This window comes from Sprattus sprattus (genome assembly GCF_963457725.1).
Source record: "Sprattus sprattus genome assembly, chromosome: 14".
NCBI lineage: Eukaryota > Metazoa > Chordata > Actinopteri > Clupeiformes > Clupeidae > Sprattus > Sprattus sprattus.
This window is the reverse complement of record NC_137912.1, coordinates 20,318,329-20,341,927: the sequence shown is the minus strand read 5'-3', so window position 1 is coordinate 20,341,927 and position 23,599 is coordinate 20,318,329. Positions and strand designations below refer to the sequence as shown.

The following is a 23,599-nucleotide window of genomic DNA, read 5'->3' as shown; positions in this document are numbered from 1 at the left end:
GTGTGTGTGTGTGTGTATGTGTGTGTGTGAGTGTGTTTAAAGGCATACATAAGTTGATATATAGGAACCATATGGTCAACAGATTCAAATAGGCATAACACTAGCCTCTGATTTTGGCTGCACTGAAGTCATGTGCACCTGCATGCAGTATATATGCCTGCCTGCCTGCCTGCTTGACTGAACAGCTGATTAAGAACTTCCTTCTGAAATTACATGTTACATGTAAAGAAAGAACAAGAACTTCTGTATCTCTCTCTCTCTCTCTCTCTCTCTCTCTCTCTCTCTTTCTTTCTTTCTGTCTCTCTCTCTTTCTCAGATACACTGAAATAATCCTCTCTGATACAACCCCAGCATTCATACACATATACTCTTTACCTGTGAGGTTAGAATTCACACACATATACTCTCATTCACACACATATACTCTCTACCTGTGAGGTTAACATTCACACACATATACTCTCTACTTGTGAGGTAAGCATTCAAACACATATACTCTCTACCTGTGAGGTTAGCATTCGCACACATATACTCTCTACCTGTGAGGTTAGCATTCGCACACATATGAGGTTAGCATTCACACACATGTATACCCTCTATCTGTGAGGTTAGCATTCATACACATATACTCTCTACCTGTGAGGTTAGCATTCACACACATATACTCTCTACCTGTGAGGTTAGCATTCACATACATACAGCCGCGGAAAAAAATAAGAGACCACTTTAAAATGATCAGTTTCTCTGGTTTTACTATTTAGTGGAATGTGTTAAAGTAAATTAAAACATTTTGTTCTTTTATTCTATAAACTACTGACAACATTTCTACCAAATTTGAAATAAAAATATTGTCATTTAGAGAATTTATTTGCAGAAAAATGACAATTGGTCAAAAAAGCAAAAAAGATGCAGTGTTCTCAGATCTCGAATAATGCAAAGAAAACAAGTTCATATTCATTTTCAAACAAAGCAATACTAAGTTTGTTACTTAAGAAGAGTTCAGAAATCAATATTTGGTGGAATAAAAACAAATTGCTATTTTCACCAATTGTCATTTTTCTGCAAATAAATGCTCTAAATGACAATATTTTTGTATTTATTTGGTAGAAATGTTGACAGTAGTTTATAGAATAAAACAAGTTAACGGTTAATCTTGCGTTAATTCATCAATTATTTAACGCCGACAATTATTTTATCGCGCGTTAACGCAGGTTTTATTATTTTGCTCAAAGGCTTTTATTTTGTAAAAGTCTGCCGTAAAACCGGAAACGGATAAACCATAGAGATATATACATATATATATATATCTGTCTCGTCGCGTTGCCGGCCAACAGAGTTGAACGTCCGCACTTGGCGGCCATCTTGCCACAGTCAGCTCGCTCACGTAACATTGTGTTGGTAGTGGTACACGTACTTTTTAAATAACGATAACTTGCTCAATTTTCAACCAATTTTTAAGCGGTTTGGTTTGTTATAAATTTCAGAAATGTAGTTATGACACTGCTAACTAATGAACAATTATAATTATAACCATGGGTTTTCATATGAACAGATAGGTGCAATGAATACACACATGCACAAGGTATTTATGTAATTTATGTTAAATCATTATACTCAGCATACAGAATGGCAACATGAGATAAATGTATACTTTTAAAATAGGAATATTACTAATATAATAAAATAATTTGAATTATTACATGTTTAGTTTAAGCAAGTAATAATTATGTAGTAGTAACTGCTACTAGATACAAATGCTGATGCTGGTGTTTTCACAACAAATGCAATGGCACTTTAGTTCATATGGCAGTACATTTAAAATAACAGTGTCAAGTTCTAGGAATTGACAAACTGCACTGAAAGTGCTTTCTGGTTTCTCACTCTAACAGGGACATTTGGTACTAAATATATAGACTGGTTATGCTGCTCCCTGATGAAAGTAAAATGTTTCTGCTGTTACCTCAGAAATTGCCTGTTTTAATGATATGATTGTGGGCAGTTTTTTTTTCTTTTTCATAACGAACAGGATAACATTAATGTGCACTGTACATTACTTTTGAATTCATTGACAGATTTTGCGTATACAAATGCGATTAATCGTGATTAACCAGGGAAATCATGCGATTAATCGCGATGAAAATTTGTAATCGTTGCCCAGACTTAAATAAAACTAAACATTTCAATTTACTTTAACACATCCCAATAAATAGTAAAACCAGAGAAAATGATCATTTTTTAGTGGTCTCTTAACTCTCTACCTGTGATCTTAGCGGTGAAGGGGCTGCCGGGGATGTGTTTGTCATCAAACTTGACGATGATGTTGTAGTCTCCAGGAGCGGTGGGCTGGTAGGACACAGTGCAGGTGCCATCTTTGTTATCCTTACAGGAGATCTCTGCCTTGGAGGGACCTTCCACTGCCAGAGACAGACCACCTGAGAGAGGGTGGGAGAGAGAAAGGGAAAGAGAAAGGCGGAATGGGAAAGAATGATAAATAAATAAAGAGAAAGACAGAGGGTAAAAGGAAGATGGACAGAAACGAAGAAAGAAAGAGAAAAAAGGAGAGAAAATAAAGAGAGAAGAAAGAAAGACAGAGAAAGACATGTAGAACCAGACAGGCAGACAGAGTAAGGGAAAAACCGGGAGAACAAGAGAAAGAATGAGAGAAAGAGATAGAAGAAAAAATCGAGAAATCAAGACAGACAGACAAAGTGAGGAAGACAGACGGGCAGAGTCAGATAGACTCAGAGAGAGAATTAAAGGCCGAAAAACAAATACAAACAAACAGAGGTGGAGATGAAGAGAAAACGTTAGTGTCTGACAGGCTGTTGAGTCATGCTGTGTTTACTGTAGGCCAAAAGGACATTGGACATTTGCTCACCTTCCCCGGCATCTTTGGTGACGATGGTAAAGATGGCCGACTTGTTGACCATACCATGGCTCAGGCCTGGTCCGTAGGCAGTCACATGACCACTGTTGATCGCATCCACATAGAACTGTAGAGGACTTCCTGTGGGGACAGGAAGTAGACATAACATCAGCTCACGCGTAGATAATCAATCATTCATGAAAGACTGGATTTTCCAAATAGATGGCGGACAAGATTTTACAGGTGTGTATCAGGTGTGTATCATGTGTGTATCATGTGTGTATCAGGTGTGTATCATGTGTGTATCATGTGCATATCAGGTGTGTATCATATTGATATCAGGCGTGTATTATGTGTATATCAGATGTGTATCATGTGTGTATGAGGCGTATATCAAGTGAGAACTGAAGAAGGTACCTGGTATGTGGTTGCCATCGTACTTGATGTCCATCTCGTGTAGGCCTTTCTCAGTAGGGGCGTATTTTACTGTGACTGTCCCGTCCTTGTTGTCTGTGATGTTGGGACGGGCAATCTTACCAGAGGGCATTCGCACTTCACCTAGAAAACAATCAAACAGCAACATCAAAGAACCACACATGCTTTACTGCGTGTGTGTGTGTGTGTATGTAGGCATTCGTTAGTGTGCACCATAGTTCATGCAGTGTGTGTGTGTGTGTGTGTGTGTGAGTCTGGGTGGTGGGTCGGGGGTATGTGTGTGTGAGTAAACAGGATAAGAAACATTTATCAACCTCTAGTAAACGATTTTCAAACAGTTTTCCATCACCTTCATTCGTTTAAAGCTCACTATGACATAATTTCAAACTACCATGAAGGACAAAGGAAAGAGCAACCCCACAGTGGGACTTAAACACACACACACACACACACACACACACACACACACACACACACACACACACACACACACACACACACACACACACACACACACACACACACACACACACACACACACACACACACACACACACACACACACACACACTCACACACACACACACACACACACATCTGGACCAGGCCACTGACAGGCCAGGCCAGTTCTGTTTACTTCAACCCAAGTCAAGGCTTTGTTTGTTCAGCTACGCTGGCAATGCAGAGAGCCAACACTAACACAGAGAGATGAGGTACGCCTGTGGTTCATTAGGGAACATGCACAGGCGGATTCTCCTCTCTGATAGCATCCCATTCTACACTTCCATTCAGTCATATGGATGCTCTTACATCAGTGGAATATCAGTGGCACTTTTACAACTATAGAGTATCAGTGGTGCTTTTCTATCAGTGGCGCTTTTACAACAGTGGAGTATCAGTGGTGCTTCTATATAAGTGGTGCTTTGATATCAGTGTTTTTTTATATCAGTGGTGCTTTTACAACTGTAGAGTATCAGTGGTGCTTTTACAACAGTGGTGCTTTTATATCAGTGGTAATTATACAACAGTGGTGCTTTATATGAATAGATGTGCCTCACCTGTAATCTCTCCTTTCTGCACAGTGAAGGGAATGACTAGGTTAAAGGGGCGGAGCATGGGCTCGATCCCATTGCTGGCTGTGATTGCTTCCTCCGTGGCCTGAAACAAGAGAGACATCAGTTAGCACGTTAGCAAATTAGCCTTTTAGCAAGGCTGCTACACCATTGCCTGAGAGGCAAGAGGCAGAGAAGCAATCCAGCTAGCAGCTGTCTCTGATGCAGATTTGGCCCTGATCAGCCATAAGTTAAGTAGAAGAAACTCAGTTGCTGATACATTTTTTTTTTTTAAACAGCTGATTTAAAAGAAACTCAGCTAACAGCTAATTTAAAATAAACTATCAGCCAACAGCTGATTTAGAATTTTGTTTGCAAAACAGCTGATTGTGGTGCGGATTAGGCCCTGACCGTTCTAGAGACAGATGCTAACATTCAGGTTCCCAGGTTAGGAAATGAAGCACTGAATGGAAGATTCCGGAATGGAAGATTCTGGAGGGTATGAGAACCCAAAAGAAAACAAACTCTAAAATGGTAATGAATAGGAAGATGATCTAGCAGCAGAAATGAGCATGCATGAGATGAAATTATATGGAAAATATTACAGTGAAAACTCATATAAAAACTCAAAGATTGCAGCTTTAATGTTCAGCTTCAGCAAGAGGAAAGGCCATTAAAAGCAGATGGAGTGCAGCTTTAATGTTCAGCTTAAACTGGCCTGTGACAGGACACTTATCAGAGATGATCTGAATGGAAGGTGAGGGGGTGCAGTCTGAGAACTTGAAGCTGAGAGGAATGAGGAGCTTGTGTTTCTGTAAGAGAGTTTTGGACTGGGATAAAGGATAGACTGGGACGAGGACAAAGAGGGTGAAGACTTACACAGAGAAGACTATTCATGGACAGGAAGTGAGGCAAAGTACAGTAGAGTGAGATGAAGAGATAAAGTGAAGGGAGAGGAAGAGGAGAGATAAAGACTAGGGACACAGGGGGCTTATAGTGATGAAGAGGAGTGATGAAGAAGAGCGATGAAGACTAAGGGACACAATGAGCTTAGAGAAATGAGGAGAGCGATTAAGACTAAGGGACACAGTGAGCTTAGAGAAATGAGGAGCGCGATTAAGACTAAGGGACACAGTGAGCTTAGAGAAATGAGGAGAGCGATGAAGACTAAGGGACACAGTGAGCTTTAAGAGATGAAGTAGAGCGATGAAGACTAAGGGACACAGTGAGCTTTAAGAGATGAAGTAGAGCGATGAAGACTAAGGGACACAGTGAGCTTTAAGAGATGAAGTAGAGCGATTAAGACTAAGGGACACAGTGAGCTTTAAGAGATGAAGTAGAGCGATGAAGACTAAGGGACACAGTGAGCTTTAAGAGATGAAGTAGAGCGATGAAGACTAAGGGACACAGTGAGCTTTAAGAGATGAAGTAGAGTGATGAAGACTAAGGGACACAGTGAGCTTTAAGAGATGAAGTAGAGCGATGAAGACTAAGGGACACAGTGATCTTAGAGTGGTACCCAGTGTGGTGTGCAGCCCTGGTAGGGGGCGTAGGGCTGCTGTAGCTGAACTTTATCACAGGGCTCCTCTATAATGGGAATGGTATCACTCGCCTAGGGGGAAACACGGTAACACACACCAGTCACACACACATGCGTGTTTCACACTAAAGTTCAATTAGTCACTCAGTTACTGTACATCACAACACAGTTGGTCATGTAGGGCTGTATATTTAAGTATGTAGGGCTGTGTATTTATCTCCAATCAGCTTGGTGAGACCCAGCCTGATTTACAAGGTTCAATGAGAGACACAATGTTTCATTTGAAATGCAGATTAGTAACCTAAACTACATCACTGCCTGCATCATTAAGCATTACATAGCACATAAAGATGATGACGATGATGATGATAATGATGATAATAACCATCTCCATCACCAAAACCAACATAATAATTGGCATCTCCACCATCATCATGAGCATAAGCATATAAACAGTTCCTACACACCACCACGTGGAAGGGGCTATTGGGAATGTGCTCTCCTCCGAAGCGGATGGTGATGACGTATTTCCCTGGTTCCGGTGCCGTGTAGTAGATATCAAACGTCCCATCAGCGTTCTCCACCACATCCACATCGAGCTCCGCCCCGTCAGGTGTTGACACCTTACACGTGACCTTGCCCTTCCCAGCAGCTTTGGCATCTACGGTGATCACCGTTTCCTCGCCAATCTGAATAGTGGGTCCAAGACCTGATCCTGTCACATGACACATGATTGACAACAGTGGCTATGACAACAGTGGCTATGACAACAGGGCAACCAAAACACCTTATGAAACGCAATCCTTTCGAACGCACATTTAATCTCAAAAACAGAAAACAGACAAACTGATTCAGCACTCACCCAGCCCGTGTCCTCCAATGGAAACTGCAATACAGAATAGATTAATTTATCAATCATAACATCACTGAACATCATAAGAATCATGTCAATCCTTAAGGTCTTGCACAAGAAAGTTTAGATTCAAACAGTTTTAGGAGAAAATAACTGCTGTACCAAAACAAAGCATACATCTCCTCTGTCCTGTTCCAGTACTTGAAAATATAACTTGACTGTGTCTTATAAGAATAATGCTATTCCTTCATTTCCCCTCTGTCGACTCTTAAAAACACAACTCCACACTGATATAACATCACAGCCATCACAGCGGTATCGCCACAAGCTGGTCCTGTGATGCCCACCTGTAACCAGGCACTTGCTGGCATCTCCGGAAGGCACGGCATGGATGCGGTACGGCGAGTACGGGATCTCGTCTCCGCCATATTTGATGGTGATGGTGTAGCGTCCGGTCATGTCTGGCACGTAGGACACCGTGTATGTCCCGTCCCGGTTGTCACGGATGTTGGCTTTCTTCGGCTTGCCCTCCGGGTCCTGCGATCAAACACACACACATCAATACACACACACATGTGTGTGTGATTTCACAGGGGTTGGTTCTGCATTGTCAGTCGATTAGTTCATACACCAAAACCAAACCAAAAATCCATCCACAAGATGTAACATGGTGGTGGTGATTCTGGGTAATTTATCAGGTTGTTGATTGATAGATGTATATGTGTGCATTGAGTCTCACACTATACCAAGCTGGAAGTATCTAGTCTACTCACTGCTATTATCTGGGAGGATAGGTTAGGCCCAGTTTAGAGAGCAGCAACTCCTCACAGTTAGTGATGTTGAGCAAAACCACATGGAGGAGTTAGCCAAGAAGAAAACCCAATGGAGGTCAGTCCACAAAGACTACGATACAGTGGGAAAACTCAAGGGGCTATCGTGACTCCTTTCTCACCCTTTCACTTAAACTCACCCTGGGCCAGAGCAGAACCAGATCAGGGTTACATCTCCTGCGCATCAGGACCAGACTAGCACAAGATCTAGCCCACATTTGGACCTGAATCAGTTACTACTTAGTAAGTAAGCTACTACTTAGAGGGTGTCCACAGACGTGGTTCTTTAGTCTTTACAGGATGTCTACAGACGTGGTTCTTTTCTCTTAACACAATGTCTACGGAGGGGTTCCTTAGTCTTTACAGGATGTCTACAGACGTGGTTCTTTTCTCTTAACACAATGTCTACGGAGGGGTTCCTTAGTCTTTACAGGATGTCTACAGACGTGGTTCTTGACTCCTTACAGGATGTCTACAGACGTGGTTCTTGACTCTTAACAGGATGTCTACAGACGTGGTTCTTGACTCCTTACAGGATGTCTACAGACGTGGTTCTTGACTCTTAACAGGATGTCTACAGACGTGGTTCTTGAAAACCTTGAACAACTATCCCATTTACGAACCACCACTCTTCACTATGGGAAGCCATAACAGGGTGGGAAAAATTGCTTCGTTTTGGATAGCAGTATAGTCATCTGTCTGCGTTACTCTCTCTCTGGCACTAAGGTAACTGTAACTGAACACTGAACACTCTTAAACATTTCCCATCCCCCTTTAGTATTTCCACCTTCATCCCTGTTCTACTTAAATTGTTCTTCCAGGAAATGTCGGCCTGAAAGACACAAACACCCTTGATTAAGAGGATGGAGTAATGACAAACAAAGAACTTGGGAACAAGGCATGTCAGCTTGGGTTCTAAGGTCAAAGTTCATAAGAACCACAGGGCAAGGAGGCACGAGCCAGGCAGGAGGACGGGGGACGGGGGAAGTGGGACGGTGGGAAGGGAGACGTAAGACACCATGGCGGAGGAGGAGGAGGCGGAAGAATAAGATGAAGAAGAGGCCTGGAGAGGAAGATGAGCGTTGTGTTTGTTGTGGCCTTACACAGCCTTGCTTAAGAATATAGAAGGGGATGGTGCCCTTTACAATATGACTCTCCCACACCCTCCTGCCCCAGTCCAACACAGAGACGGAAGCCTCCCGCCTGCAGCCGTCAGGACCCTGCAGCGACAGGCACACACGTCACGTCACGTCACCCTGGCACAGGTCAAAGGGCAGGGGAGGGAGGAAGGGGTGAGTAAGGTGACATGGGAGTTGTAGTTTTTTTTTTTTTTTTTTTGCTCTACTCTTATGAATGTGTAAGTAAGAGGCAAATAGAAACGGGGTCTTTGTTGATCAAATTCACTCACCAGAATCTGCACAGTGAGAAGCCCCTCTCCTGCATCGCGGGCATCGATGGTGAACTCTACAGGTAAGCTAGCTGGCACACCTGAGGCATTCAGACCAGGCCCACTGGCACGAACTTTACTGGCATCATGGGCGGGCAAAGCCTTGATTTTAAATGGACTACAGAGAGACAGAGAACAGAATGTAAATACCATAAAATACCAATTTTATAATCAAATGGAAATACGATATATGGATATCAAATCAAACCTGGGCTTGACAAAAGACCAGTAAAAGAAGTGCTTGAACAATCATGCAGATGAGATGTAAAACAGTTGAAGTGAGTTACAGAGATCAGTCTCTCACCTGCGAGGGACTTCCTGGTCTGCATATTTAACACACACAGTGTGAGGGCCGTCTTTGGTGGGGGTGTAGTTGACCGTGTGTATGCCGTCACCATTGTCTGTGATGCTCACTGGCTCAGCCACGCCTGCAGGAGCCAACAGTCTGTTACCATACAAGCCTCCACACAAAAGTGGGTTTATGTGTGTATCTCTGTGTGTGTGTGTGTGTGTGTGTGTGTGTGCTTGTGCGCGTGTGTGTATGTGTACATGTATATATGTGTATGTGTATGTGTATGTGTATGTGTATGTGTATGTGTATGTGTATGTGTATGTGTATGTGTATGTGTATGTGTATGTGTATGTGTATGTGTATGTGTTTGTGCGTGCGTGTCACTTGTGTGTTCTCTTACCTGTGGGCCCATAGATCTGCACCTCCAGTGGAGCGAGGCCGGCTTTGCTGCAGTCCACAGTGAAGGTCTGGGGGACTTGAGCCCTGACTCCGCTGCCCAGCCCTGGGCCAGAGCACTTCACCTTACTGGGGTCAACCAGCTCTCGTACTGGCACACGGAACGGACTTCCTGCAGGGCACACACACACACACATAATTAAAATTAATTAAATTGTATTTATATAGCGCCATAACAATGCAATTGTCTCAAGTCGCTTTACAGAACCCAGAGCTTGAACCCCTTTAGTGCAAGCACAATGGCAACAGGGGCAAGAAAAAACTCCCTGTTAGTAAGGAAGGAACCGTAAGCAGAACCACGGCACATAAGGTGGGACCCACATACAGATATGAGCATACACACATAGGCATACAAACATAAACAGAGACACACAAATACAGAGCGAGAGAGAGAGTTTCATATACAAATACATATACACACATAAACAGATTGGACAACATAAAAAAACTAATCAGATCATGTGAACAAGGAATTTTGGGTAATGATTCTATGATGCCGGTGACATCATTGGAAGTGACATCAGACCTGGAATGGGAAGCCCCCCGAAGGTGATGTTGACGTCGTAGTCCCCGGGGGTGAAGGGGATGTACTCCACACTGCAGCTGCCATCTTTGTTGTCCTTGCAGGACATCTTGGCCTCGGACGGACCCTCTATGGCCAGACCCAACCCACCTGTTCCTGCACCCCTGAGGGAGAAAGAGAGACAGAGTGGGAGAGAGAGAGGGAGAGAGAGAGAAAGAGAGAGAGAGAAGGTAAACAAGAGAACAGAGAGGGCAAAGAGTGAGAGAGAGATAGAACAGAGAGGGCAGAGAGAGAGAGAAACAGGAAGAGAGGGAGAGAGAGGGATGGATAATGGGGCAGGGAGAGAGAGAGGGATAGAGTGAGAGAGAGAGCAGAGAAAGAAGAGGAATATGGATAGAGGGGTAGACAGGGTATAACATGGTAAGGGGTGGAGATGGAATGATAGAAACAGAGATGGAGTAAGGGAAAGAGAGATGGAGTGAGGGAGAGAGAGTGTTACATTTCCTGACACCTCCCTTCATCATGAATGCTACTGAGTAAATAAAAGTGTCTACACACAGCAGAGTGTTAACACCATGCATTTGAATATGGATCCAGGAAGGAATCTGAGGAATCGCCGTACTCAAATTGCGAGGAGTACAATAAAGTAAGGTACAATACAGTGCATGACAGTATAACATAATAAACGGTATCACTGTATTGGGTAAACTAATGTAATGTTACTGTATATAATGTAATGTAATGTTATGTAAAATAATATAATATAATGTACTGTACTGTACTGTAATATAATATTTGGGCATACTAAGCATGCCCATTGAAGCACATTGTACCTGGTTTCCACAGTGAAGAGGTTTGGTTTGTTCACTAGGCCCTCCTCCAGACCGTGACCGTACGCCCGCACACGGCTGGGGTCACATCCCTCCGTCACCGACACCCTGAACGGACTCTTGGGTACGGCAACGTCCTCGTACAGAACCTCAATCAGGTGCATACCTGTTGAACCATTACACAACAGCCCAGTTAGATTCACACCTGTGCGCGCACACACACACACACACACACACACACACACACACACACACACACACACGCACACGCACACGCACACGCACACGCACACGCACACGCACACGCACACGCACACGCACACACACACGCACACGCACACACACACGCACACGCACACACACACACACACACACACACACACACACACATACACACACACAAATGTATAGAATATTTCAAGTTAGAATTGTAGGGCAGTACTATATGGTTTATTTCTAAGGCCAAGCAACATCATTCCCAGTCTAGTATAGTCACTGATGTACACTGCTATCCACCTGATACATCTCAGTTACCTCGTTGCTGTCATAATTAGTGCACTATTTAAGGAGGCTATTTGGGAAACGCCCTGTAAGTACATCTCCAAGTAGTACCTGTATCCAGTGTATCTAGTAACTTATATGTGCATAAATAATAAATAATATGTGCAGTCTATCTGCACATATTAGACCTTGGAGGATTTAAACATGTCTACCATATGCTCTATAGAAAGAGCACACAGAATGAGATATATAGGGTAGGGGCCAATGGTACTTTTTGAAAAACAAGCAGGTTTATATACTGTATAAGTAATACTTGACAGAGGTTATGCTTTTGCCACCCCTGCAATCAAAGTCAAACCCCCTGAAATGAATATGGCCACAAGAGGCTGATAACAAATGAGTTTAGTATTGAATTGCTGCACAACCAGAACAGACTAGCAGTGGTTGTTTTCCCAACAGCTCACAGTGTGACAGCCTCTTATATTTATAGATATAAAACAATCTAACCCCTTACGACAGACACCAGCTAATTATAACCAGATGACTCTCCCTGTCACTACCTGGGCCTGCTTCTTACACTCAGGGCTCTCTCGCTCTCTTGCTCTCTTCATCGCTCTCTTGCGCTCTTCATTTCTCTCTCCCTTCCTTTCTCTCTCTCTCTATCTTTCTATTTATCTATCTCTCTATATATCTTTCTTTCTATCTATCTCTCTCTTTATCTAACTGTCGATTTCTATCGATTTCTCTCTCTATTTGTCTCTCTATCTATCTTTCTGTCCCCCCCCCCCCCCCCCTCTCTCTCTCTCTCTCACACACACACACACACACACACACACACACACACAATCTATCTATGTATATTTTCCCAAATGTAACATACAGCATATATCTACTTTTCTGCTGTCTGCACTCGGTCCTCCACTAAAGGGCCACCGAGGTCTAGTTCTCCACTTCTCCGTTTAACAAAAACAAACCCAACGCTGTCTGCTAAAGCAATGATACCCTGAGAAGCGTTTACTAGGCCCTTTTCCATTATTATAAAGTAGGAAACAGACGCTTTATGCAAACCACAAGGGGTTGTGTTTTATATGAGACGCAGGCTGTCTTAGAAAAACACTCATAAACCGAGGAGAGCTTCCTGTCTTGACAAAAAAAAACTCTTTTCCCGGCTTAGGTACTCTCATTGGCTCATTCCTGTGAGACACATGAACCTGATTGGCTGATTTATTAGTCAATCAAAGACGGACTGGCTTGTTTGGCATCATCAGTTGAAGTGGAAAAGTTCAAGAGGGCGTTCCAGAGAGCAAGACTTGTGAGTTAACCCAATGTGTTCAGCCAAAGCTATCATGCCCTGTTCTCCCCAACACTCCCAATCTGCTCCATGGCAACAACCCCTCATGACCCCGCATTGAGCTCCAATCAGTCTGGATCAGCTCATCATCAGCCTCTCATTAACTGACTAATACCTCCAGTTCAAAACCACTTATAACCATTATTTTAACACAGATTTGTCTGATTCTCTTCATAATGTGCAGTTATTATTAGTGCGATTGCTCAAGCACACAGCATTGCGAAAAGGTCCTCTTTAGAGAAAGTTATCTACAGTAAGTACTATTGCATTGACATTTTTTACTTTGGAGAACTTTAGTCTTTTGACACTTTAGTCCTTTTGATGATCAAATGTTTGCCTTGATCAGAGAAATCATGTAGTTTATTGCACACATTAAATCAAGACTGACAACTAATTTTTAATTTGGGGTAATTAATCATAAAGCTTCTGTGTGCTGTGTGCTCATACTTATAGGCCTAATAGTCAGCGCTGGGCTGAGTAATCTGTCATTTGCTGGGCAGAGGTCTGCTACTGTTGAGCAATCACACTTGTGTAAATGCCTCTCTAGTGACTACTCTACCTCCCCAGACGTCCTACTGTCCTTATGGGTGGTGATATAGGTGCCACTGCCATATCTATACGTCCCCTGTGTTCATACCATCTATATGCTATAGACTACTATTTCTATCCTACTTTATATAATCATTGGGTGTGCTAAACATGTAGAGCACCCACTCTTCAGCCATGAGAACTCTTACCAGCCTCATAGTACTCTGCTCTATTGGTGGCATCTCGCTATGCGCTCTTACTTAGTCATTGGCTGACCTAAACATGTCAAGCTACACACTCTTAAGCCTGCCATTGGGATTCTTATTGGCCCCCCGTGCTCTTACCATCCTCGTAGGCGGTGTACTCTACTCTGTAGGTGCCGTCTGCCTTTTCGGTGATGAAGGCGTCTGTACTGGCTCCTGAGGGGTTCACAATCCGGGCTTTGATTTGGTTGCCCCCGGCCTTGCCAACGGCACGGGCATCAACAACAAAATGAGTTGTGACCTCTCGAAGGACTCCTGTGAAATCATACACACACAACCACCCACACACACAAACAATCACAAACACACACAAATTTAGAGAGAGAGAGAGTGAGAGATGCAAAAATGCATGACTGTTTACTATATTGAAGGCCAACTCTGTTATCAGTCTCACAGCATATGTGTTATTTTTCCATTTCAGTCTTCCTGAAATCATGGAAATATAATGATTCCTGAGGCCCGGCAATGTTGCTACATGGTATCGTATTATTTCTGCATTAGTGTTTCAGTGTTAATGGAGATTTTATATACATCTTATTTAAATATAATTTCCCATTTATACGGCCAGCAGTTGGCATGCGTACCTCTGGACTCCACTCCCGGCCCATAGACCTTGATGGCGCTGGTGTCGATGCTGGGGTCCACCTGTACCCTGGCGGGAAACTGAGGCACCGCATGTCCCCCGTAGTTGATGGTAATGGTGTACATGCCAGGGGAAGGCGGAATGTACGTGATGGAGTAGGTTCCGTCGCTGTTGTTCTGCACCCGCACCTCTGCCGGCGAGCCCGCGTCCGAGATGATCTCGATGGTCAGCTCGGCCTCGCCCGCCTTGGAGCTGTCGACAGTGAAGGACGCCGCCTCATTCACCTTCCCCCTCTCCAGGCCAGGGCCGCTGGCCGTCACCTTGCTCGGGTCGAACGCGGACTGGACCACGGACTTGAAGGGCGATCCGGGGATGTGCTGCTCTGCGAACAGGATGTTGATGGAGTACTCCCCGGGTTCCGTGGGCAGGTAGGACACAGAGCACGAGCCGTCGCCGTTGTCCTGGCACTCGATCTTGGCCTCACACGGACCCTCCACCGTGAGGCCCAGACCACCAGTGCCCGCGCCCTTGGTGTCGATAGCGAAGGGCGCCGGTTTACCCACAATGCCTCCCTTCAGGCCTGGACCGTAGGCACGCACCTAGGAGACACAACAGACTCATAAACTAACTTTCACTTTCTGTGAACAACACCGCCAGCAGATTCTTTGAAGGTCAGTGGAGAGAGTTATATTAGTAGTACATAGAGTATATGACAGCTTTATTACAGTATACGACAGAACATCTGAGCTAAATTTTGAATGAACTGAGCTAACATCTACATCCTGCTTTCTGGAATACCTACTACAAGGTTGAGGCACTATGAGTATCGACCAATGCTTATCCTATATCCAAGTTTCATTCATGAGAAAACTGATTGCTCTTTATGAAAGAAAAATGTATGACAAGAGTTGTTTTAGGAACATCTGGGTAACTTATGAATCCTGCTCTTTTCTGAGGAGTTATGAGCGACTGAGCAATGAGCGAATTCTGATACCCTTGTCAGGATCCTGCTCTGTCTGTTTTGTGTTTGCCCTTTTTTGTCACGTGTTTCTTGTGTGTGTTTTTTGCCATGTGTTTCCCTGGGTTTGTTTATCAATGCCATGTGCTTCTTTGTGTTGTTCTGAACTCCGCCTCCACCTGCCTTCCACCATGTCCTGTTTTTTTTCCATCCCCTACCAAACCTGCCTTGTTAATCACCTGGTTTGTTTCCCTAGTTGGTTCCTGATGTGTCTTGTTAATCAACCTTGTTTTAGTTCACCTGTGTCTTGTTAACTAACCTTGTTTTCAGTTCACCTTTGTCTTGTTAACTAACCTTGGTTTAGTTCACCTGTGTCTTGTTAATTAACCTCGTTTGAGTTCACTTGTGTCTTCATGTCTAGTTCCCCCTCTGTTATTTAAGTTCAGTCTGTCCTGTGTTCCCTGTCGGTTCGTAACTCAATGTTAGTCTTCAGTCCAGTTGGAATGGTGAGCAAATCTGTCTTTGTGGTGTTTTTGGAATACTTTTGGAGTTTTTGCCTGGATCTTCTGTGTTTTTGTGAATAAATCCCAAGTGTGTATTCATCTGGTCTGCGATTGGGTCCTTTCCCTGCTGAATCTTAACAACCCTAACATTCATTAGTAAGTCAAATTACTTTTTTATGGTATGGTTGGCACGACAGATCAAACACCGATGTGAAACAGCAGCGATGATGTCATACGGGGTGGAACGTCTTTGATGGCTAATTGATGTGTTCCACATCCACGGTTCTAATCACATGTTGTATGTTCCACTGCCTCGGAACCGGAGATCAGCGGTGGAGATACGGACTTCATTTGTTCCAGAAGAGCGTCCTTTGTCCCAGTACCCCTCCGCTCACCCGTCTCCCTGACAGATAAATTATAAACCAGCGCCCCGTAACTGTTTCCTACAGTAATTACACGTCCTGGCCAGGCTTGTTTGCTTTTCAGCGTCTTGTTTGACAGGGACTGACACTCAATCACACACACACTCACACACACAAGTACGCACACACACAGACACACACACAAGCACGCATACTATGGAACATCTGGCTCACGGAGCCAGAGATTCCCGCCGGATTACTCCCGTCCTGCCTGGAATAGCGATGACCTCATCGCCTGAGTAACTGTATCCAAGGTAATTACCCCCCCAAAACACCCACCCCCCCATCATGAACTCATAATGCCCCTGAAACAGTGGTTAATAAAAGAGATGTATGAATACTGTGTGTGTGTGTGTGTGTGTGTGTGTTTAACAGGGGGCAGGGGAGTTGTTCTTTAAAGCAACCAACCAACACACGCACACACACACACACACACACACACACACACACACACACAGAGTGATTAATCCACTTTATTAGGTCTATATTAGCCCTGCATTTCCTCTGATGAGGGGAGCAATCAGTAGCCTGTCCACCGAGAGGAGAAACACACTGGACTGAGAGACAGATTCCACCAGAGCCCTCTCACTCACTCTTTGTGTATGAGTGTGTGTATGTATGTGTGTGTGTTGGTGGGTGGGTGTGTGCATTTGTGTGTTTGTGTGAGTGTGTGAGTGTGTGAGTGTGTGTGTGTGTGTGTGTGTGTGTGTGTGAGTGTGTGTGTGTGTGTGTGTGTGTGTGTGTGTGTGTGTGTGTGTGTGTGTGTGTGTGTGCATGTGCTACTGCGTGTGTGCGGGAGCGTATGCATGTGTAAGAGGGAGACAAAAACAAAAAGCGAGAGAGAGAGAGAGACAGAGAGACGTGATCTTTCTGATGGATGGCAAGTTTGAGAGAGAGAGAGAGAGAGAGAGAGAGACAGAGAGAGTAGGAGAAAGAAAGAGATAAGCTAGAGAGATAAAGCATGTGTAAGATAGAGATAGAGACAGAGAGAGAGAGAGGGAGAGAGACAGAGAGAGAGAGGGAGAGAGACAGAGATGGAGAGAGACAGAGAGAGGGAGTACAACATGAACCTGTCTGTGATGGATGGCCTGTATGAGGTTTTCCCCGCTTCAGGGTCTGGTATCTATTATTTGCAAACTGAAGGCAATTTCACTCCTGTACATGTAGCAAGACCACCGCTGTAATACACAGCTTTGGTTCTGGTCATCAACACTCACAGAAACACACACACACACACACACACACACACACACACACAAACACACAAACACACACACACACACATACTGCCTGCCTTAGCTCACACACCATAATGATCTTTGTGTGTCCCATATACAACTAGTTTCTAATATGTCCTGTTTAAAGGAGGCCTATAAGGTCTCCAGAGGCTTCAGTAACATTAGAGGCACCAGCAGTGCCAGTGATGACCTTTGACACCAGGCTCCGAGACACAAATTGCTCCTCAGCCACAAGACAGGCTTCCATTAATTGTGCTGTCATCAACTGTGAGCTTCATAGGACTGATTCGGAAGTGAACAGCAAGTTACAAACAGGAGGGTCTCTCCTGGAGGGAAGCTGTGCTCACAGTATTTCACAACAGTTATCTGTGTTGTTATTGTTGAAATGTTTCCTGTTTTGTTTCTTAACTTAACAGCTTCTTTGATTCCATTCAAACTAAATTTTCCCCTAAAACAATGACCAAAGAATTTGAATTCAATTTAGAGGTAGAACTAGAACCAGAACTGGAACCAGAGTTATAATTCTAAATCACATGAGAATAAAGTTCAGAATTGCAATGTGAGCTAGAACTTGACCTAGAACTGGAGTTAGAACTGGAAGTAGACCTACAACTGGAGTTACAACTGGAACAAGACCTAGAACTGGAACTCGACCTAGAACTAGAATTAGAACTGGAGTTAGAACTAGAACTACACCTAGAATCAGAATTGGAAACAGAAAGAGAGTAAGCGATACAGTTCAGTCTGAGGTTATCCTAAGGTTGCTGACCTTTGAGGGATCTGGTGGCATGACCCCCTCCACTGCGAAGGGGCTCCCAGGTACGGGGTTCTCATCATAGGTGATGTCCACTTTGTACTGCCCCTCCTCGGGCGGGATGTACTTCACTGTGTGCACCTCATTGGATGCACTTGACTCCACCTTACACGGGATTGGCCGGCGAGAGGGCGAGGTGATCTTCACGTCCACGTTGCCCTGACCACCAGCACCACGGGTGTTAACGATGAACTCCTGATCCTTCCCCACATCCACCTCTGCAGATCACACACACACACACACACACACACACACACACACACACACACACACACACACACGCACGCACGCACACACACAAACACACGCACACAAACACACACAAACATAAACAACAATCACACAAACACATTCACACACACACGCACACAGAAAGAAAAAGAAAATCAGCATGATTCCGACTCCCCACTGAGCTGGCTCTGTTAAAGAGCAGAAATATCGCGTGTGTTGACTCCCATGATGAGAATGAAACTAAACGCCTCAACAGCTCAGGGCCAGCCAAATACAACACGTCCTTGAAATAATGTGTGTGTGTGTGAGTGTGTGTTTGTGTGTGTGTGTGTGAGTGTGTGTGTGTGTGTGTGTGCGTGGGCGTGTTTGGGGGGGGGGGGGGGGGGGGGGGGGGTGTGTGTGTGTGTGTGTGTGTTGCTGTGTTTCACTAATTCCACCCAGCCTTAGATCTCCATGAGGACACATTGATTTATGTGGGTCAGTTTTCTGTGTGTGTGGTATTCTGGCCCAGCTTACTGTTGTTGAGTCCTTGAACTTTGACCCTGTTGAGATCCAGAGGGGGAGCCACAGAGATGTTGAAGGGGCTTTTGGGGATTGGGTCGCCACCATGGAACACAGAGACGATTACTTCTCCCTGGCAGAGGAAGAGAGCAGAGAATCAACAGCAATCGATACCATGCTTGAACAATGCAAAAAACACCAACAGATTCCAGGGCGTGCTTAAACATTGGTTCAGACCATATGCGTCAGAGAACCAACCAAAATGTTCTAGTTGGTTGTGATTTATGTCTCCGTCTGTGTGTGCGTGTGTGTGTGTGTGTGTGTGTGTGTCTGTCTGTGTTGTGTTTGTGAGAGTGAGTGTGTTTGTGAGAGTGAGTGTTTTTGTGAGAGTGAGTGTGTTTGTGAGTGTGTGTGTGTGTGTGTGTGTGTGTGTGTGTGTGTGTGTGTGTGTGTGTGTGTGTGTGTGTATGTGTGTGTGTGTGTGTGTACCCTACCTGCTGTATAGCAGTATAGCGCACAGTGTAGGAGTAGTCATGATTGTCGATGATCTCGAAGTCGCTGACGGCCTCAGCCTTGGAGGCCCCGGTGAAGACGACCTCTGGTGTGGCCTTGCCTGCTCCTTTGGTGTAGATGGTAAAGTGGGTGGGCTTGCCAACCTCCACATCTGAACCAGAAGCAGAGTGGAGAGAATCTCAACATTTAATGTATATTCCATATGTTTTATCTATGTTATATCTTTCTTATATCTATTTTATAAGTATGTTATATCTATGTTACATCTTTATTATATCTATGTTATATATAAATATGTTATACAATATATGCCCCTGCTCTCCTTTGGTGGAGATGGTGCAGTGGATGGACACTTGGCAACCTGAGCATCCATGTATCCATTCATGTTATACTTTCCTTTTATCAGACTCTATTTTACCTCCATTTCTGTTTATTCTCTGTGTGCGTGTTACCACTGTGCTGCTCACCATCGAAGCTGTGCTTTACTCACTGCCAGCATGTTGTCTTTCTTCCTCTTCCTGTCTGTCTCCCTAACTGTCTCTCTCTCTCTCTTACTGGTCAGCATTAGCACTCAGTTTCTACACTGTGGATGGGATGATGGCCACGTTGCCGTGGTGAAGAGGTGAGTCTCACCTGTCTTGCTGAGTCCCGGGCCCTCTGCCTTGACTTTGGCGGCGTCGTGCGACGGGTCGACCTTGATGCGGAAGGGGCTGATGGGTATCTCCTGTGATTACCAAAAAAACAAAAGGCCATCTTTAATGACACCAAATCCATATCATCAGTCATTATCAATGGCGCCCTGGTTAACACTCTCCTGTGGCACTGCAATCATATTACATAATGTTATTGTTTGTAACTAGTTGTATCTTGAACCAACAAGCTGTTACCTGTTAACTTATGTTAAAGTAGGCTTATTTTGTATGACATGCTTTTAAGGTAACTATCTTGAGGCATGATGCCTTGAACATCTTTAAAGATGTAATTCATGGAGATGCTTCTTCCATTCCTCTACTTGATGGCTTGAGGGTATGAGAGGGGTGGTGCTGACAGTGCTGACCTGGTCTGCAAACAGCACCATGATGGTGTAGCGTCCGGAACCAGGAGGGGTGTACTTCACAGTGAACGTGTCATTGTCGTTCTTGATGATGTCAAAGTCGATGTCAGCCTCTGCGGGGCCCACCACACCCGGAGCACATTTGATCCCGATGCTAACGTCCCCTTCAGAACCGGAAAGACATTGCAACGTAAGTAAACAGGTGTTTTTTTAGGTGTGAGTAGATGTTCCGAGATGCTTAGTACCTCTAAGGTGAGTCCAGGTGTGTTGAGGTGTTTTCAGGTATGAACAGGTGTGCTCAAATGTTTAGAAGGGTGGTCAGTTGCCTTAAGGTGTGTTAAGGTGCTTTGAGATATATACTCATGAGATATGTTCAGAGATTCCTGAATGCCCAAATGTGTTCAGATGTGCCAGGAAATGTCCGAGTATGTTCAGGTTCTTTCAGGTGATCTCAGGTATATTCAGGTGTGTTCAGGTGTGTTACTGTGTGTGTGTGTGTAGTCTGACCTTGCCCTGCATCGCTGCAGTCTACGGTGAAGTAGGTGGGCTCGTTGGCCTTCAGTCCAGTCTTGTCCACTCCAGGACCATACACCTTCACATTCTCTGGGTGACTGCCCTCTCCAATGGTCACCTGACATCAATCAACCAATCACATTAACACTCCATGCTCACACTACTACTACTACTACTATTACAGTCAAAAATACTGAAGCAGTTGAAATCTATTAGAAAGAGATATATTTGATACAGATGTGTGTGTATTTGGTTGCGTGCATGTGGATGTCTGTGTCATCTTACCCTGAAGGGGCTGTTGGGAACGTTGACCTCCCCCCAGGTAATGATGATGGTGTGCTTGATGGCTTTGGTGGGAACATACACACAGAGGTAGGTGCTGTCGCCATTATCAGTGATCTGAATGTCAATGGGGAATCCCTCTGCATCCTGTGACACACACACACACACACACACACACACACACACACACACACACACGCACGGATTCACTTTGATTAAAACTGGGGAGAACTGTTAAACACACAGATTCCATACATCTACTCATGCCCCGTCACACACTTTCTTTTCATGCGCTGACACTTTTTATTTGTAATTGTACTCCCTCGGCCATCATGAGCCGAGCTTAGAAGCTGTGCTTTAGACCGCACCTGAGCGTAGATCCTGAGTTGGCCGTTGCCAGCAGCCTGAGCGTCTATGGTGAACTCTGCAGGTTTGTTGACAATGCAGCCAGTCGGCTCCAGGCCTGGTCCAGAACACTGCACCTGCAGGAGGAGGAGTGAAGCAATGTCAATCAGCAGGTCACATGATCAGAAACCACCAATCATAAAACACAGATCACATGTAGGCCAAAGCAGCATAGCAAACCTTGCAATCCAAACATCTTGTGATAAACCTTGTGATACAACTCAAATGTATTGTTGGTCTGGTGGATTTGGGTAGAAAACTTTCATGGAGATCTGTATCCCTTGATGCACACTACTTTAATATATGTAGAAGTGTGGGGGGACTACCATAGAGATCTGTATCCCTTGATACAGACTACTTTAACATATGTAAAAGTGTGAAGGAGCTGTTAACCTTCTCAGGGAAGACATCATTGGCTGCGGGGAGGATGTGAGCTATGAAGGGGCTGTCCTTGATGTCCTCGTCGTCACAGATGACGTGAACGGCGTAGTCGCCAGGCTCCGTGGGCCAGTAGCGCATGTCACAAGAGCCATCGCCCTTATCATCACACTCGATCTTAGCCTGGGACGGGCCCTCGATAGAGAAGCCTACACACACACACAGACACACACACACACACACACACACACAAGCATTCACAAACAGGAACACACAAGCATGTATACATGCCACAGTTACACACACACACAGAAACAACACAAGGGCACACAGATGAAATCAGGTACTCACACAAACATAAGCAAACGAGAAAAGGACAAACTCATTTTGCAAGAGTATCTCAGGTGAAAAGCTGTATTAAATTGTACTGGGGTCAGAAGAGCTTTCAGAGGTGTGGTGTGTGTGTTTTCATGTTTGTGCGTGTGTGTGTGTGTGTGTGTGTGCGTGCATACCTGTGTGTGTGTGTGTGTGTGTGTGCACGCCTGTGTATGTCTGTGTGTGCATATATTTGTTAAGCTCTAAAGCAGGGGTGCCCAAATTCTTTCTTGTCAGGGGCCAAATATTAATCGGAGTGGAGGGCCGCGGGCCAAAACCAGAGTTTAATTTTAGGTCATGCCCCATTATATTGAAATGTATTGCGTGTACCCAATTAACATTACCATTAATATACATCCCTGCAAACTCAGAAGGGCTAAAAAAGGTGACAAATCAAGCCCCTGTAGGGGGGTCTGGGGTTATACCCCTCCGATTTTTTGTTATTTTAACATGTAAATGAAGCATTCTGGTATACTCCAAGAATAAAATAATGGGGAAAGATAACATTTGCTTCAGGTAAAAAAAGAAACATTTATTAACATATCATACTAATTTAATGTAATCTATTAGTATACACAGGGAAGATACTAGGTAGGGGACTAATATAATGGCCAATCAACTAACAGCAGGTTAAAGGCTAATAAACATGATTGCAGGCAACAAGAGTGACTACTGATGTTTCGATGGAAATACTACCATTATTTTCTATTTGTATCCGTCAAAAGAGAAAAGTATAACAGTTACGTGTAAGCTGTGCCGTGGAAACAAGTGCCTTGACTGCACTTGACTCCAAAGGCTACCTCCACAAACATTTGTTAAGCCAACACGAACAGGTGAAACTTGTAGCAAGAGAGCGTCATGCCTTGACCTCAACTGAAGGACAGACTGCCGAAACTCAGATAGAGAGAGAGCTTGCACATTGACTACTGGTTGTTTTCATATTTCATATCAACATTCTTTACAGAAACATAAGTAAGGTACTTACAGTTGGCAGTTGCTAAACTCGTGTTGACATGTGTGAATTTGAACTCATGAATATGAACTTGTTCTACCCTTTCCTAT

General features: G+C 44.2%; 1 protein-coding gene across 2 annotated transcripts in view; it reads right to left on the bottom strand.

The window, feature by feature from the left end:
- Positions 1–23,599, bottom strand: part of flncb (filamin C, gamma b (actin binding protein 280)) — a 93,125-nt gene that overhangs the window by 16,110 nt on the left and 53,416 nt on the right. For both annotated transcript variants that reach the window (XM_080851302.1, XM_080851303.1), the window contains exons 13-35: positions 22,178–22,371; positions 21,748–21,861; positions 21,383–21,526; positions 21,092–21,215; positions 20,588–20,748; positions 20,164–20,254; positions 19,512–19,681; positions 19,033–19,150; positions 18,241–18,503; positions 14,352–14,949; positions 13,849–14,022; positions 11,128–11,290; positions 10,298–10,458; positions 9,716–9,883; positions 9,328–9,451; positions 8,985–9,141; positions 7,094–7,283; positions 6,756–6,779; positions 6,361–6,608; positions 4,360–4,459; positions 3,284–3,424; positions 2,879–3,007; positions 2,259–2,432 (exon numbers count right to left, since the gene is read on the bottom strand). In XM_080851302.1, the coding sequence (XP_080707428.1) occupies positions 2,259–2,432; positions 2,879–3,007; positions 3,284–3,424; positions 4,360–4,459; positions 6,361–6,608; positions 6,756–6,779; positions 7,094–7,283; positions 8,985–9,141; positions 9,328–9,451; positions 9,716–9,883; positions 10,298–10,458; positions 11,128–11,290; positions 13,849–14,022; positions 14,352–14,949; positions 18,241–18,503; positions 19,033–19,150; positions 19,512–19,681; positions 20,164–20,254; positions 20,588–20,748; positions 21,092–21,215; positions 21,383–21,526; positions 21,748–21,861; positions 22,178–22,371 (3,930 nt within the window). The remainder of the gene's footprint in view (positions 1–2,258; positions 2,433–2,878; positions 3,008–3,283; positions 3,425–4,359; positions 4,460–6,360; positions 6,609–6,755; positions 6,780–7,093; positions 7,284–8,984; positions 9,142–9,327; positions 9,452–9,715; positions 9,884–10,297; positions 10,459–11,127; positions 11,291–13,848; positions 14,023–14,351; positions 14,950–18,240; positions 18,504–19,032; positions 19,151–19,511; positions 19,682–20,163; positions 20,255–20,587; positions 20,749–21,091; positions 21,216–21,382; positions 21,527–21,747; positions 21,862–22,177; positions 22,372–23,599) is intronic.